This window comes from Tamandua tetradactyla, chromosome 7 (genome assembly GCF_023851605.1).
Source record: "Tamandua tetradactyla isolate mTamTet1 chromosome 7, mTamTet1.pri, whole genome shotgun sequence".
In the NCBI taxonomy this organism is placed as follows: Eukaryota; Metazoa; Chordata; class Mammalia; order Pilosa; family Myrmecophagidae; genus Tamandua; species Tamandua tetradactyla.
In genome coordinates this window covers 50857699-50874878 of record NC_135333.1, presented here as the reverse complement: position 1 = coordinate 50874878, position 17180 = coordinate 50857699, and the positions used below count along the sequence as shown (strand labels likewise).

The window sequence follows — 17180 nt, the reverse complement described above, 5'->3', positions numbered from 1 at the left end:
CATTCAGCTGGCAGCTGAATGTTTCCAAGTGAGTGACACAGCTAATGCCAGTTCGAGCAGAAGAACCACCCATCAGAGCCCAACCCAACCCATGAGACAAAATAAACTGCTCTTTTTTAAGGCATTGCATTTCAGAGAGATTTTTTATGTATTGATAGATAACTAAAATAAGTTTCAAGGAGCATAAAAGGTGAAATAACTGTAATGAATCAAAACATCAAATATGTTAACATTCACAAGTTCATTTTTGATACTTATGCTGGTTTGAAGCTGTTATGTACCCCAGAAAAGCCATGTTCTTTTAATCCAGTTTTGTGGGAACAGACTTATTATTGGGTGGGACCTTTTATTAGGTTGTTTCCAAGGACATGTGGTCTCGTCCATTCAGGGTGGGTCTTGATCCTTTCATTGAAGACCTGTATGAAGAGAATAAATGGCAGAAAACGTAGAGAGAGCTCAGAACTGGCACAGACAGCAGAGAGACGAAACCAAGATACAGACTTCTGGAGATACAGAAGCAGCTGAGAGCCATTTGAACTCAGAAGCCGAGAGAGAAGACAACAGACGTTACCATATGCCTTCCCACATGACAGAAACATCGGAGGTGATCATCCTTTCTTGAGAGAAGGAATGCTCTTATTGGTGCCTTAGTTTGGACATTTTCACAGCCTTTGAATTGTAACTTGTAACTTAAAAGTCCCTTTTATAAAAGCCAATCCATTCCTGGGATAGTGCATGGTTTGGCATTAGATGCATTAGCAAAACAAAAACAGCACTTACAAAAAAAAAAATCATTGATCACTATTTTTTCCCTATTAACACTTTTTTTGTTGTTGCTTAATGAGGAACCCAAATGATAGTTGGAACATTAAAGATATAATAGAAATTATTATTTTGTTAATGTTTGTTTGTGGAACTACATTTTTTATTGTCTGCTTTGATTAAAAATTAATAATCTTAAATAAACTTGTATGCCATTATTGGATTATTTCGTATTCTTTTTTTTTGTATGCTATGTGACGGGGTCATGTTTCATTATTTTTCCATGTGAGTATCCCATTATTGTAGCACCATTTGTTGAAATTTTTCGTTGTTTAATTTTTGTTTGTTTGTTTGTTTTTGGGAAGTGCATGGACCGAGAATAAAACCTGGATCTCCCACATGGCAGGTGAGAATTCTACCACTGAACTACCCTTGCACTCCGTCATATTCTTTTTTATTTTTATTTTTACAGGAGAATCATCCCCCTTCCCCCATTCAGCACCCATGCATAATATCTAATTTCCTTTCTATCTCTGCAAATTTGCTATTTCTAATTATCAGTTATAAGTTATATCAAACAATTTTCCCCTGAGTCTTGCTATTTCACTGAGCTTAATATTTTCAAGGTTCTTCCATATTGTAGCATGACTCATAACTTCATTTTTCTTCTGACTGAATAACATTCCATTGTGTGTATGTACCACATTTTGTTTATCCATTCATTTGTTGATAGATGCTTGGGTTGTTTCCAGCTTTTGGCTATTGTGAATAATGGTGCTATAAATCTTGCTGTAGAATGAACATTTTTTTTATTGTGGTAACATATATACATCACAATTTTGAACTACTTACATGTGCAACAGTCAGTGATATTAATTACATTTGCAATATTGTGCTACAATCACCACCATCCATTACCAAAAAGTTTTTCACCACTCCCAAAAGAAACTCTCAACCCATTAAGCAATACTCTCCTCTTGCCCTTGGTAACCTGTACTTTACTTCCTATCTTTATGAACTTGCTTATTCTAGCTATTACATATAGTGAAATCATACACGGGGGAAAACCTTCTTCTCTGTCTTGCTTATTTCACTTTAAATTATACCTTTAAGTTTCACCCATGCTGTAGCGTGTATCAGGATGTCTTCCTTTTATTGCTGAATAATATGCCATTATATGGATATAACATTTTGTTTGTCCATCCATCTGTTGATGTGCATCTTGGCTGCTTCCACATTTTGGCTGTCATGACAAATGCTGCTATAAGTATTGGTAACAAATATCTGTCTAAGTCTCTGCTTTCCATCCTTTTGAATGTATACCTAGAAGTGGAATTGCTAATCTCACAGTAATACTATATTTAACTTTCTCAGGAATTACCAAACTGTTTTTATAGTGGCTGTACCATTTCACATTCCCACCCACAATGCATGAGGGTTTTTATTTTTGGACATCTTGCCAGTACTTGTTATTTTCTGTTGTTGTTTTTAATAAAAGACATTCTAATGGATATGAAGTGGTATCTCATTATGGTTTTGATTTGCAGTTCCCTAAAGGCTAGTGTTGAGCATTTTTTCTGGTGATTACTGGGTATTTCTTGTTGTTGAGTTTTAGATGTTCTTTATATACTTTGGGTAATAAATGTTTACCAGATATATGGTTTTCAGGTATTTTCTCCCATTCTGCAGGTTGTCTTTTCATTTCCTGGTAATGTTTATTGATGCTCAAAAGTTTTTAATTTTGATGACATTCCAGTTTTGATTAATATCCAGTTTTTTCTTTGTGGTTCATGTTTTATGTAAACTCTAAGACTCCATTCCTGATACAGGATCCTGAGGGTTTTCCCCTGTCTTTTCTTCTAAGTGTCATATAGTTTTTTTTTTCAAACTAAATTTATTTATTTTTTTTCTTTTCTTTTTATTAATTAAAAAAAGAATTAACAAAACAATTAGAAATCATTCCAATCTACATGTACAATCAGTAATTCTTAATAACATCACATAGTTGCATATTCATCATTTCTTAGTACATTTGCATCGATTTAGAAAAAGAAATAAAAAGACAACAGAATAAGAATTAAAACAATAATAGAAAAAAAAAACAAAACAAAAACAAAAAACCTATACCTCACATGCAGCTTCATTCAGTGTTTTAACATAATTGCATTACAATTGGGTAGTATTGTGCTGTCCATTTCTGAGTTTTTATATCCAGTCCCGTTGTAGTCTGTATCCCTTCATCTCCAATTATCCCTTCTCTCTTTTTTTTTTTTTTTTGAATATGCCACATTTTTTTTTTATTAATTAAAAAAAGAATTAACAAAACAATTAGAAATCATTCCATTCTACATGTACAATCAGTAATTCTTAATAACATCACATAGTTGCATATTCATCATTTCTTAGTACATTTGCATCGATTTAGAAAAAGAAATAAAAAGACAACAGAATAAGAATTAAAACAATAATAGAAAGAAAAAAAAACAAAAAAAACAAAAACAAAAAACCTATACCTCACATGCAGCTTCATTCAGTGTTTTAACATAATTGCATTACAATTGGGTAGTATTGTGCTGTCCATTTCTGAGTTTTTATATCCAGTCCCGTTGTACAGTCTGTATCCCTTCATCTCCAATTATCCCTTCTCTTTTTTTTTTTTTTTAATTAACGGAAAAAAAGAAATTAACCCAACATTTAGAGATCATACCATTCTACACATGCAATCATTAATTCTTAACATCATCACATAGATGCATGATCATCATTTCTTAGTACATTTGCATTGGTTTAGAAGAACTAGCAACATAACCGAAAAAGATATAGAATGTTAATATAGAGAAAAAAATAAAAGTAATAATAGTAAAATCAAAACAAAACAAAACAAAACAAAACAAAAACCTATAGCTCAGATGCAGCTTCATTCAGTGTTTTAACATGATTACTTTACAATTAGGTATTATTGTGCTGTCCATTTTTGCGTTTTTGTATCTAGTCCTGTTGCACAGTCTGTATCCCTTCAGCTTCAATTACCCATTGTCTTACCCTGTTTCTAACTCCTGCTGAACTCTGTTACCAATGACATATTTCAAGTTTATTCTCGAATGTCCGTTCACATCAGTGGGACCATACAGTATTTGTCCTTTAGTTTTTGGCTGGATTCACTCAGCATAATGTTCTCTAGGTCCATCCATGTTATTACATGGTTCATAAGTTTATCTTGTCTTAAAGCTGCATAATATTCCATCGTATGTATATACCACAGTTTGTTTAGCCACTCTTCTGTTGATGGAGATTTTGGCTGTTTCCATCTCTTTGCAATTGTAAATAATGCTGCTATAAACATTGGTGTGCAAATGTCCGTTTGTGTCTTTGCCCTTAAGTCCTTTGAGTAGATACCTAGCAATGGTATTGCTGCGTCGTATGGCAATTCTATATTCAGTTTTTGAGGAACCGCCAAACTGCCTTCCACAGTGGTTGCACCCTTTGACATTCCCACCAACAGTGGATAAGTGTGCCTCTTTCTCCGCATCCTCTCCAGCACTTGTCATTTTCTGTTTTGTTGATAATGGCCATTCTGGTGGGTGTGAGATGATATCTCATTGTGGTTTTGATTTGCATTTCTCTAATGGCCAGGGACATTGAGCATCTCTTCATGTGCCTCTTGGCCATCCGTATTTCCTCTTCTGAGAGGTGTCTGTTCAAGTCTTTTTCCCATTTTGTAATTGGGTTGGCTGTCTTTTTGTTGTTGAGATGAACAATCTCTTTATAAATTCTGGATACTAGACCTTTATCTGATATATCATTTCCAAATATTGTCTCCCATTGTGAAGGCTGTCTTTCTACTTTCTTGATGAAGTTCTTTGATGCACAAAAGTGTTTAATTTTGAGGAGTTCCCATTTATTTATTTCCTTCTTCAGTGCTCTTGCTTTAGGTTTAAGGTCCATAAAACCGCCTCCAGTTGTAAGATCCATAAGATATCTCCCAACATTTTCCTCTAACTGTTTTATGGTCTTAGACCTAATGTTTAGATCTTTGATCCATTTTGAGTTAACTTTTGTATAGGGTGTGAGAGATGGGTCTTCTTTCATTCTTTTGCATATGGATATCCAGTTCTCTAGGCACCATTTATTGAAGAGACTGCTCTGTCCCAGGTGAGTTGGCTTGACTGCCTTATCAAAGATCAAATGTCCATAGATGAGAGGGTCTATATCTGAGCACTCTATTCGATTCCATTGGTCGATATATCTATCTTTATGCCAATACCATGCTGTTTTGACCACTGTGGCTTCATAATATGCCTTAAAGTCAGGCAGCGCGAGACCTCCAGCTTCGTTTTTTTTCCTCAAGATGTTTTTAGCAATTCGGGGCACCCTGCCCTTCCAGATAAATTTGCTTATTGGTTTTTCTATTTCTGAAAAATAAGTTGTTGGGATTTTGATTGGTATTGCATTGAATCTGTAAATCAATTTAGGTAGGATTGACATCTTAACTATATTTAGTCTTCCAATCCATGAACACGGTATGCCCTTCCATCTATTTAGGTCTTCTGTGATTTCTTTTAGCAGTTTTTTGTAGTTTTCTTTATATAGGTTTTTTGTCTCTTTAGTTAAATTTATTCCTAGGTATTTTATTCTTTTAGTTGCAATTGTAAATGGGATTCGTTTCTTGATTTCCCCCTCAGCTTGTTCATTACTAGTGTATAGAAATGCTACAGATTTTTGAATGTTGATCTTGTAACCTGCTACTTTGCTGTACTCATTTATTAGGTCTAGTAGTTTTGTTGTGGATTTTTCTGGGTTTTCGACGTATAGTATCATATCGTCTGCAAACAGTGATAGTTTTACTTCTTCCTTTCCAATTTTGATGCCTTGTATTTCTTTTTCTTGTCTAATTGCTCTGGCTAGATCCTCCAACACAATGTTGAATAATAGTGGTGATAGTGGACATCCTTGTCTTGTTCCTGATCTTAGGGGGAAAGTTTTCAATTTTTCCCCATTGAGGATGATATTAGCTGTGGGTTTTTCATATATTCCCTCTATCATTTTAAGGAAGTTCCCTTGTATTCCTATCTTTTGAAGTGTTTTTAACAGGAAAGGATGTTGAATCTTGTCAAACACCTTCTCTGCATCAATTGAGATGATCATGTGATTTTTCTGCTTTGATTTGTTGATGTGGTGTATTACATTAATTGATTTTCTTATGTTGAACCATCCTTGCATACCTGAGATGAATCCTACTTGGTCATGATGTATAATTCTTTTAATGTGTTGTTGGATACGATTTGCTAGAATTTTATTGAGGATTTTTGCATCTGTATTCATTAGAGAGATTGGTCTGTAGTTTTCTTTTTTTGTAATATCTTTGCCTGGTTTTGGTATGAGGGTGATGTTGGCTTCATAGAATGAATTAGGTAGTTTTCCCTCCACTTCGATTTTTTTGAAGAGTTTGAAGAGAATTGGTACTAATTCTTTCTGGAATGTTTGGTAGAATTCACATGTGAAGCCATCTGGTCCTGGATTTTTCTTTTTAGGAAGCTTTTGAATGACTAATTCAATTTCTTTACTTGTGATTGGTTTGTTGAGGTCATCTATGTCTTCTTGAGTCAAAGTTGGTTGTTCATGTCTTTCCAGGAACCCGTCCATTTCCTCTAAATTGTTGTATTTATTAGCGTAAATTTGTTCATAGTATCCTGTTATTACCTCCTTTATTTCTGTGAGGTCTGTAGTTATGTCTCCTCTTCCATTTCTGATCTTATTTATTTGCATCCTCTCTCTTCTTCTTTTTGTCAATCTTTCTAAGGGCCCATCAATCTTATTGATTTTTTCATAGAATCAACTTCTGGCCTTATTGATTTTCTCTATTGTTTTCATGTTTTCAATTTCATTTATTTGTGCTCTAATCTTTGTTATTTCTTTCCTTTTGCTTGCTTTGGGGTTAGCTTGCTGTTCTTTCTCCAGTTCTTCCAAATGGATAGTTAATTCCTGCATTTTTGGCTTTTCTTCTTTTCTGATATAGGCATTTAGGGCAATAAATTTCCCTCTTAGCACTGCCTTTGCTGCATCCCATAAGTTTTGATATGTTGTGTTTTCATTTTCATTCGCCTCGAGGTATTTGCTAATTTCTCTTGCAATTTCTTCTTTGACCCAGTCGTTGTTTAGGAGTGTGTTGTTGAGGCTCCACGTATTTGTGAATTTTCTGGCACTCTGCCTATTATTGATTTCCAACATCATTCCTTTATGGTCCGAGAAAGTGTTGTGTAAGATTTCAATCTTTTTAAATTTGTTAAGACTTGCTTTGTGACCCAGCATATGGTCTATCTTTGAGAATGATCCATGAGCACTTGAGAAAAAGGTGTATCCTGCTGTTGTGGGATGTAATGTCCTATAAATGTCTATTAAGTCTAGTTCATTTATAGTAATATTCAGATTCTCTATTTCTTTGTTGATCCTCTGTCTAGATGTTCTGTCCCTTGATGAGAGTGGTGAGTTGAAGTCTCCAACTATTATGGTATATGAGTCTATTTCCCTTTTCAGTGTTTGCAGTATATTCCTCACGTATTTTGGGGCATTCTGATTCGGTGCGTAAATATTTATGATTGTTATGTCTTCTTGTTTAATTGTTCCTTTTATTAGTATATAGTGTCCTTCTTTGTCTCTTTTAACTGTTTTACATTTGAAGTCTAATTTGTTGGATATTAGTATAGCCACTCCTGCTCTTTTCTGGTTGTTATTTGCATGAAATATCTTTTCCCAACCTTTCACTTTCAACCTATGTTTATCTTTGGGTCTAAGATGTGTTTCCTGTAGACAGCATATAGAAGGATCCTGTTTTTTAATCCATTCTGCCAATCTATGTCTTTTGATTGGGGAATTCAGTCCATTGACATTTAGTGTTATTACTGTTTGGATAATATTTTCCTCTACCATTTTGCCTTTTGTATTATATATATATATATCATATCTGACTTTCCTTCTTTCTACACTCTTCTCCATACCTCTCTCTTCTGTCTTTTCGGTTCTGACTCTAGTGCTCCCTTTAGTATTTCTTGCAGAGCTGGTCTCTTGGTCACAAATTCTCTCAGTGACTTTTTGTCTGAAAATGTTTTAATTTCTCCCTCATTTTTGAAGGACAATTTTGCTGGATATAGGAGTCTTGGTTGGCAGTTTTTCTCTTTTAGTAATTTAAATATATCATCCCACTGTCTTCTAGCCTCCATGGTTTCTGCTGAGAAATCTACACATAGTCTTATTGGGTTTCCCTTGTATGTGATGGATTGTTTTTCTCTTGCTGCTTTCAAGATCCTCTCTTTCTCTTTGACCTCTGACATTCTAACTAGTAAGTGTCTTGGAGAACGCCTATTTGGGTCTAATCTCTTTGGGGTGCGCTGCACTTCTTGGATCTGTAATTTTAGGTCTTTCATAAGAGTTGGGAAATTTTCAGTGATAATTTCTTCCATTAGTTTTTCTCCTCCTTTTCCCTTCTCTTCTCCTTCTGGGACACCCACAACACGTATATTTGTGCGGTTCATATTGTCCTTGAGTTCCCTGATACCCTGTTCAAATTTTTCCATTCTTTTCCCTATAGTTTCTGTTTCTTTTTGGAATTCAGATGTTCCATCCTCCAAATCACTAATTCTATCTTGTCTCTTTAAATCTATCATTGTAGCTATCCATTATTTTTTCTATGTTTGCTACTTTATCCTTCACTTCCATAAGTTCTGCGATTTGTTTTTTCAGTTTTTCTATTTCTTCTTTATGTTCAGCCCATGTCCTCTTCATGTCCTCCCTCAATTTATCGATTTCATTTTTGAAGAGGTTTTCCATTTCTGTTCGTATATTCAGCATTAGTTGTCTCAGCTCTTGTGTCTCATTTGAGCTATTGGTTTGCTCCTTTGATTGAGCCATATTCTCAATCTTTTGAGCGTGGACAGTTATCTTCTGCTGCTGGCGTCTGGGCATTTATTCAGATTTCTCTTGGTGTTGGACCCAGCAAGGTTGTAATATTTTTCTGTGAAATCTCTGGGTTCTGTTTTTCTTATCCTGCCCAGTAGGTGGCGCTCGTGGCACACGTTTGTCTGTGGGTCCCACCAGTAAAAGGTGCTGTGGGACCTTAAACTTTGGAAAACTCTCACCGTCCTGGGGGTTCGCCAGCCGAAGCGGCTTGAGCCGGCCTGGGGTCCGAACGCAGGGAGGGTTGCTGGTCGCCGCCGCCAGGGAATGAGCCCGTCCGAATTTCCTAGTCGGCCCTGGGCAACAAGCATGGCGGGAGGGCGCCAGTGGCAGCGGCCCGCCCGAGAGAGTGCACGCTCCCCGGGAGTCACGGGGTCACCGTTCTCCGCGGCCTGGGGGCTTCCGATCCAATTCTCTCAGTTGGTCCGGGGGCTGCGCGTGGTGTGGGCGCCAGTCGCCTTGGTTTCAGGGGACCACCTCTCCAATTCTCCCAGCCGGCCTGGGAAGGGGGAAGGGAGTAACTCCGGCCGCTTGCCACCCCGCCCGGTAAGGCCCGCGCGCCTCGGCGATCTCACCTGAGCTGCTTCTCTCAGCCAGCCAGCCATTCCAGGATGGGGTACGCTGTCTTTTTTATCTCCGCTGTGGCTTTGGGTGCTTTCTGTATCGCTTCTACTCCCCTAGTAGGTGTCTGGAGAAGAAACTAAGATCCGCGCATCTTACTAAGCCGCCATCTTCCAGGAAGTCCCTCCTAAGTGTCATATAGTTTTAGCTCTATTTAGGTCATTGATCCATTTTGAGTTAAGTTTTGTATATGATATGTATATGTATATGATATAACTTTATTCTTTTGCTTGTGGTAGACATTCAGTGTTTTTGTTGTTTATTTAAGGAAAGGAATGAGATACTCCGCCCTGGATGAGAGGCAAACCTTCTTCCCTGGATCAATCCAAATCACCTTCCTTACTACACCGAACTAGTGAGTATTCAAATATGTATATTGATGCCCCTTGTTCTAGTTTGCTAGCTGCCGGAATGCAATATATCAGAAACAGAACGGCTTCTAAAAAGGGGAATTTAATAAGTTGCTAGTTTACAGTTCTAAGGCCGAGAAAATGTAGCAATTTAAACAAATCTATAGAAATGTCCACTTGAAGGCATCCATCCAGGGAAAGATACCCTGGTTCAAGAAGGCCGATGAAATTCAGGGTTTCTCTCTCAAGTGAGAAGCCACATGGCGAACACCGTCAGGGTTTCTCTCTCATCTGGAAGGGCACATGGCGAACACAGCATCATCTGCTAGCTTCTTCTCCTGGCTTCCTGTTTCATGAAGCTTCCTGGGAGGCATTTTCCTTCTTCATCTCCAAAAGTCGCTGGCTAGTGGGTTCTCTGCTTCTTGTGGCTATGTCGTTTTGCTCTGCTCTCTCTGAATCTCCTCTTCTCCAAAATGTTTCCTTTTTTATAGGACTTCAGAAACTAATCAAGACCCACCCAAATGGGTGGAGACATGTCATCCCCTAATACAGTTTAACACCCACCCTTGATTACATCACATCTCCGGGGAGATGATCTAATTATAGTTTCAAACATACAGTACTGAATGGGGATTAGAAGAAATGGCTACTTTTACAAAACAGGATTAAGATTAAAATATGGCTTTTCTAGAGGACGTACATCCTTTCAAACCAGCGCACCCCTTAAATTCTTGGTTTCTAACCTCAGAGGACCTCAGTGCTGCTAGGAAACCCTACTACTATTTCCTAACCAGATCCTTCTCCTAGTTCCCTCAGCAACTCTGCCTCCCTCTCCCTCCCTCCTTTCTTTCCTTCCTTCTACAAATATTTATTGAATACACTTATAGATGCAAAGACCATATTGAGACTTGGATATGCTACAATGTATTTATTTATTATACAATTCAATTTACTGTTACTGATTTACTGGTAGATATTTGGGTTGTTTCTACTTTTTTCCCTACCATTATGAATAAAGTTTCTATGAAGAGTCTTATCTTCTGATGCCTATATACACTCACTTCTCATGGGCACTGGTTCAAAATTTTAAGCTCTTTCAAAAAAAGAGAGATTTCAATGACTTTCTTTCCAAATAAAGTACTAACACCTTGGTATGGTATACAAAGCTTAAAAAATATTTTAAATAGAAAGTGTTATGTTTTGAAAAACACTAATGCCACAACATTGAAAACTATAAAAGTCGAAATTGAAGAGAAAAACTTTCTGATTCATTCTATGAGGCCAAAATCATCCTAACACCAAAGTCTGATAGAGATATTACAAGTAAGGAAAATTGCAGACCAGTATCTCTTATAAATATAGATGCAAATACCCTCAACAAAAATGAACTAACTAAATCTAACTGTATATCAAAAGGATTGCATACCATGATCAAATGGGATTTATTCCAGGAATGCAAAGGTGGTTCAACTTAGGAAAATCAATCAATGCAATATACCACATTAAAAGAATGAAAGGGAAAAACCCACATAAACATCTCGATTGATGCAGAAAATGTATTTGACAAAGTCCAGCACCCTACCTTGATAAAAACACTCAGAAAAGTAGGAATTGAAGAGAGTTTCCTCAATATAATAATATGATTTCATATATGTGAAAAACTGATAGCCAACATAATTCTCAATGATGAAAGACTGAAAGCTTTCCCTCTAAGATCAGGAATATGACGAGGATGCTAGCTATGACATTGCTATTCAAGATTGCACTGGGAAGTGCTAGCCAAAACAATTAGGCAAGAAAAAGAAATAACAGGAATCCAAATTGGAAAGGAAGAAGTAAAACTATTCCTATTCTCACATGACATGATATAATACACAGAAAATCCAGAAGAATCTACAAGAAAGCTATTAGAGCTAATAAAACTTATTCAGCCAAAGTGACAAAGTAGAAGATCAATACACAAAAATTAGTGTTGTTTCTTGATATAACGTCAACGAACCATCTGAATAGGAAATCAAGAAATCAATTTTACTTTCAAAAGAATCAAATATCTGGGAATAAATTTAACTGCGGACCTAACTGACTTGTAAACAAAAGCAGAAATCATTGTTGAAAGATATTAAGCAATACCTTAATAAATGGAAAGGTATTCCATGCTCATGGATGGAAGCCTAGATATTGTTAAGATGTCAATTCTACCCAATGCAATTTACAGATTGAATGCAATCTCAATCAAAACTCTAACAACCTTCCTTGTAGGAATGGAAAAACTAGTAATCAAATTCACATGCAAGGGCAAGGGGCGGGGATTAGCCAGAGCCATCTTGAAAAAAAAAAAATAGAACAAAGTTGTAGGATTCACACTCCCCAGTTTCAAAATCTATTATACAACTACAGCAATCGATTCAGCCTGGTACTAGAACATGGACAGACATAAACCAATGAAATAGAATTGACAGTGCAAAAACAAATGCACACATCTGTGGCCAGCTGATTTGTCACACGGGATTCAAGTCCACCCAATGGGGAAATAATAGTCTCTTCAACAAATGGTGCTGGGAAAACTGAATATCTACGCGCGAAAGAATGAAAGTGATGCCCCGTTTCTTTTGATTCCTATTTTATTTCCCTTCTCCTATTTTATTCTTTCTAGGTCAATGTTTCTTAAGGGGGAAAAAAGATGTGTGAGTGTGTGTGTGGTTTTCTAGCCCCACTCACACGTCCACTCCTTTTTGTGTCCTTGTGTCTTCGTTCCAGCCGCTGTCAGCCTTATTGCTAATTTTTTTTTTTCATTATGTCTGTGTGTGCGATTTGGAGCTTTCAGGAGAGGGCGGTGGGCGAGTACTCCTTGGTGGGACGGTGCACGATGTACAGAGAGATGACGTTTAAATCAGGAACGCTCTGCTCAGCTTTTCCTCTGGGACCTTACGAATCACCCCTCCACCCACAACCTCGCAGTACCTAAAACGCACCCCCAACCCGGCCCCACGGACGCCCCGCCCTTCCGCCGGCCCCGCCCCAGCCCGCCCGGGGGCCAATGGGCGCGGGGGCGGGGCGGGGGGCGTGTAGGGCGGGGCGTCCCTGCCTCCCCAAACCCGCTGGCAACGCTCTCCCGCCCGCGGTGCGACCCTGAAGCTCTTGAGACACTTTCCGGACTCTCCGCTCCCTGCCGCGGCTCTCCACTTCCGGGACCCTTGGACATGGCCTCGGCCACCGTGGTTGCGGCCAGACGGGGCCTGGGCCACATGGCCCGGCTACTGCCCCGGCGCGGCTATCGCACAGAGCGCGGCGTTTACGGCTACCAGCCCCGGAGGCCCGAGCGCGTGGAGCCGCAAGACTGCCCAGCGCGCCCCGCAGGTCGGCGGGACTGGGGCCTTGGAGCGCGCTGTTGGCGAGAGAGCTGCGGGAGAGGGGGCTGGAGGGTGCGGAATTGGGGTCTACGGCATAAGGAGCTGGAGGAGATGGGGCTGGGTTGGGGGAGACAGGGCTCTGAGCCTGGCCTGCGGAGGTCCTGGGGGTATATCCTGCAGCTCCCCTGAGAGTGCGCGAGCCGGAGGGAGGTTGGGGAGACCACATCTGATCTCTCGGCTCGGTGTTTAGGAGTAACTCACGGCAGGGAGCGGCCGAGGAGGCTGGCGGGGGTGTCGTCAGTGTCGGGCCACTATTCTGACCGGCTCTGTAGTTGGGGATCCTAGGGAAGGGTTCTCGGCTCCGGTTCCCTGCCTGGAAGTGGTGTCTGCCCTGTTCCTTGGTTAATCATCGCTTTGATTAGGCAGAGGCGTGAGGAAAGAAAAACCACCAGTTCCCCCAGCTCCTCCAGTTAGTGTGGTGTAGATTTCCTGGGCCAGCTCCTGGAAGGGACAACTGTGAGCAGACCTTATGCCTGTCCTAGCCTGTCAGAAGACAGTAGAGAGTTCAGGACTTTGGGTGCTTACTATCTGATTCTTCCACGTAGCTCACACTTTAACTTCAGAGTTTAAAACTCTTTTGGCTCAACCTAGAACCAATTCTGGTAATTCCAATGGATTGGGAGAAACAGTTATCAATTTTTGGAAACTGTTGCCTGTCATCAGCAAGAAACTGATTTCGAATATTTGGCATATGCTCCAAAGTTATAGTATCTTTATTCATCCTCCCAAAGTAGAAAATGAACTCAGGTTGATTATTAGAGGAAAACCATTTGGCATCTTTAGATCCAGCTGTTAGATTAACCATTAAGATCATCCAAGCACTGACGTTTGAATCTTACATCACACACCAGAACCTCAACGTATTACTCTTCACTTAAGGAAGAACTTAGAATAAACCTGATTTCTCTCTCTCAAATGCAATGGGGTTTCCTTAGGGAAGGCATTTTGACCAAGTAAACTGTTCATTTTTTTTTTTTTTATGTCATGTGTTTATCTTGGCTAAAATCAATGTCTGCATAGGATGACCACATTTCATTCACTAAGTCTTCCCTTGTATTAAGGCTTTCAAGAGATACTGAATTTGTTTCTAGGAACCTTTTGGTTGACAGAGGTTTTACTGGTTAGAATTTGACCTGTGGTGAGTGTTCTTTGTAACTATTAGTAGTAGCTTGTACTTTAACCTCTGCCAACCTCAGTTTCCAAGTAAACTTGGATTTATCAACAATCTCAATTTAAAATAGAGATAGCTTTAGGAGTGGTGATTCCTGGGTATAAATTTCATAAAGGAGGTTTTGGGACCTATTATAACAAAATGGCAGGATTTAGAGACTGTTAGGAAACAGGAGCCATAGGATTCCAAATGACATTTCAGAGGAGGAGGAATCGACTCCATTGTCAAAGTTTGGGAGGTGTGGCAGACTGTCACTTTACCTTCTACTGGTGTCCTCTGGGGAAAGCTAGTTTCTGATTAAGACTAGAAGTGTAAGGACTGTTCGTGAAAGAGGTTCATAATGTGGGGAAGTTTCCTAATCATGAAACAGTTCCCGAGGTCACAATGGAAGGATCAGAGAGGGGGTGGGGGTGGATATGAGACTGGGTTCAGTGGGAGAAACAGCAATGAAATGAAGATCTTAGAGAAAAGAAATAGCCAGGAAGGATGCAGGCTGCTGCGCCTGAAAGCAGGAGGGAAATAGTCCTCTCTGGGGCTCTTCAGAATAACATGTGCTATACATTCTTTGGGTGAGGAGTGTCCTTTTGTATCAACCCCCATGTCTGTTCTAGTGTGCCCTAAAAGGCCTGGTTAATGCTTAGTTAGAAAGAGGAGCAGTGAGCTCCAGATGCTGACCTGGGCTTATTAAGAAATTGTCTTCATTAGGGCTTCTGGATTGCTATGAGAATGGGATTGGCCTTGTGTTAGTTTGCAAGTTGCCAGAATGCAATATACCAGAACTGGAATAGCTTTTAAAAAGGGGAATTTAATAAGTTACAAGTTTATAGTTTAAAGCCTATAAAAATGTCCAAACTAAGGCATTCAGGGAAAGATACCTTAATTCAAGGAAGGCTAATGGCTCAGAAACACTTCTGTCAGCTGGATAGTCTGCTGGTCCCTTGCTCGTGGGCTCCATTGCCTTCAGCCTCTGTTACTGTGGGGGTTCCTCACTTTGCTTTTCTGAGGCTGGCTTTCATCTTTTGGCTTCCCTTGGCTCTTTCCAGATTCTGGCTTGCTTAATATCTCATGGTGACATCTGCTGGGCTCCAAGCATCTCCAAATATCCCTCCACGTGTCAGCATCTTTGTCAGCTCTGCTGTGAAGTTTCTGTCACTCTGAGTCGTCTGTCATTTCTGACTCTATCCAAAATGTTTCCTCTTTTAAAAGATTCCAGTAAACTAATCAAGAATCACCTGGAACGGGTAGAGTCACATCTCCATTTAATCAAAGGATCACGCCTACAATTGGGCACGCCACATGTCTGTGGAAATAATCTAATCAAATTTTCCATTGTACGGTATTAAATCAGGATTAAAAGAAATGGCTGTCTCCACAAGATTGGATCAGAATTAAAATATGTTTTTCTGGGGTACATAATACTTTCAAACCAGCACAGGCCTGTACATTAATTAGTGTACTTATCACACTGAAAATGTGGTTTTGTAGATCATAAGTGAAGCAGTGGGAGAGGAGGAGATCACTCACAGAGAAAATAGAGTGGGAAGACCCTGAGCAGGCCTAAGGATATCCAGTTATCTTAGTTCTCTGCCGTGACAAACTCACACAATGGTTGGCTTAATCAACAGTGTATTGGCATACAGTTTTTTGAGGCTAGAAGAAGTCCAAAATCAAGATATTGTCAAGGCTTGCTTTCTTGCACAGTTTGCACATTCTGGGCTGGCTGCCAGCATTCCTTGGGGTTCTTTGGCTTATATCTCTGCCTCCTATCACATGGCGAGTCCTCTTCTTTCTGGCTTCTATAATTTATTGGTTCTCTTTATAAGGCCTTCAGTAATCTTGACTAAGACCTATCCAGATTCATCTGGTGACAGCCTTAACTTAAAATAACATCTTCAAGAGGTCTATTTATGATGGGTTCAATGGGTTCGTACCTATAGGGACATGCAATAAGATTCAGAACATGTGTTTGTTGGAGTACACAATTCAACCTACCACACCAATATTTTAGAGATGGGCAAAGAAAAGGAGCCCCTGAAGTGACTAATGTTGAGAAGCCAGTGAGGTAGGGAGAAAACCAGGAGATCACAATGCCCTAGAGCGTGGGGAAGAATGAGAGTTTACAAATAGAAAGTGGTCAGCAATATTAAGGTCCACTTGTTCAGTTGGCCCATATCTACATAGGATCTTAAAAGATCCTATGCACAATTGAGTCCACACCTTAACTGATAATACATCTTCAAAGAGTCCTATTTGCAAATGGATTTACACCTACAGGAACTTGGATTAAGATTAAGAACATGCCTTTTTTTGGGGGGGGTACATAATTCAAACTTACACCATAGAATATTGGTGCAAACACATCCTTTTATATTTAGAGCTTCTTTGTTCTTTCTTCACTGAGCCTATAGCAACAGGTAAAGACAATTAGGCAGTACCCTAAATATAAACCCAAGCACACATGTGGCCCTGAAATCACTTTGCAGAACACAGAACACCGACCACCAAAATGTGTTTCAAAATGTGCTCACAATTTTCTGTGTGTTTTGAAAATGCAAACAGAAATCTTAAACAATCTCAGAAAAAGTCTACCCTCAGTAACAGATCTTCAGGGTTTGTGGTCTGTGTGTGTAAGATTACCCTGAGGTCCAGCATTTGATTGATGGTGGGCTAGAAGGGTTTTTGGGTTTCATGTTGAAAAGGGAAGAACATCAGCTTGTGGCTCAGTATAAAATAGGCTAAGATAGAATTGAATTCATTTAAAGATAAAGATTCCCCTTCAAGTGGAGCCTGGGCCACCACTTATCTGGGGCTTAGAAGGGGAATTGTCTTGTAGCATGTGAGCGACACAATAAGGTGTAAGGTCTTTTCCTAGTCTTAGATTTTATGGGCCTGTGAAATAACTATATACCTGAGGTC

At 39.3% G+C, this 17180-nt stretch overlaps 1 protein-coding gene across 2 annotated transcripts in view; it reads left to right on the top strand.

Annotated features, from left to right (window-relative positions):
• Window positions 1–12764: 12764 nt before the first annotated feature.
• Window positions 12765–17180, top strand: part of DHTKD1 (dehydrogenase E1 and transketolase domain containing 1) — a 76861-nt gene continuing 72445 nt past the window's right edge. The window contains exon 1 of one of the 2 annotated variants that reach the window (XM_077169425.1): window positions 12765–13040. In XM_077169425.1, the coding sequence (XP_077025540.1) occupies window positions 12884–13040 (157 nt within the window). In that variant the 5' untranslated portion in view covers window positions 12765–12883. Of the gene's footprint in view, window positions 13041–14689; window positions 14834–17180 lie in introns of those variants that run through there. The other variant, XM_077169426.1, reaches the window with a different exon arrangement.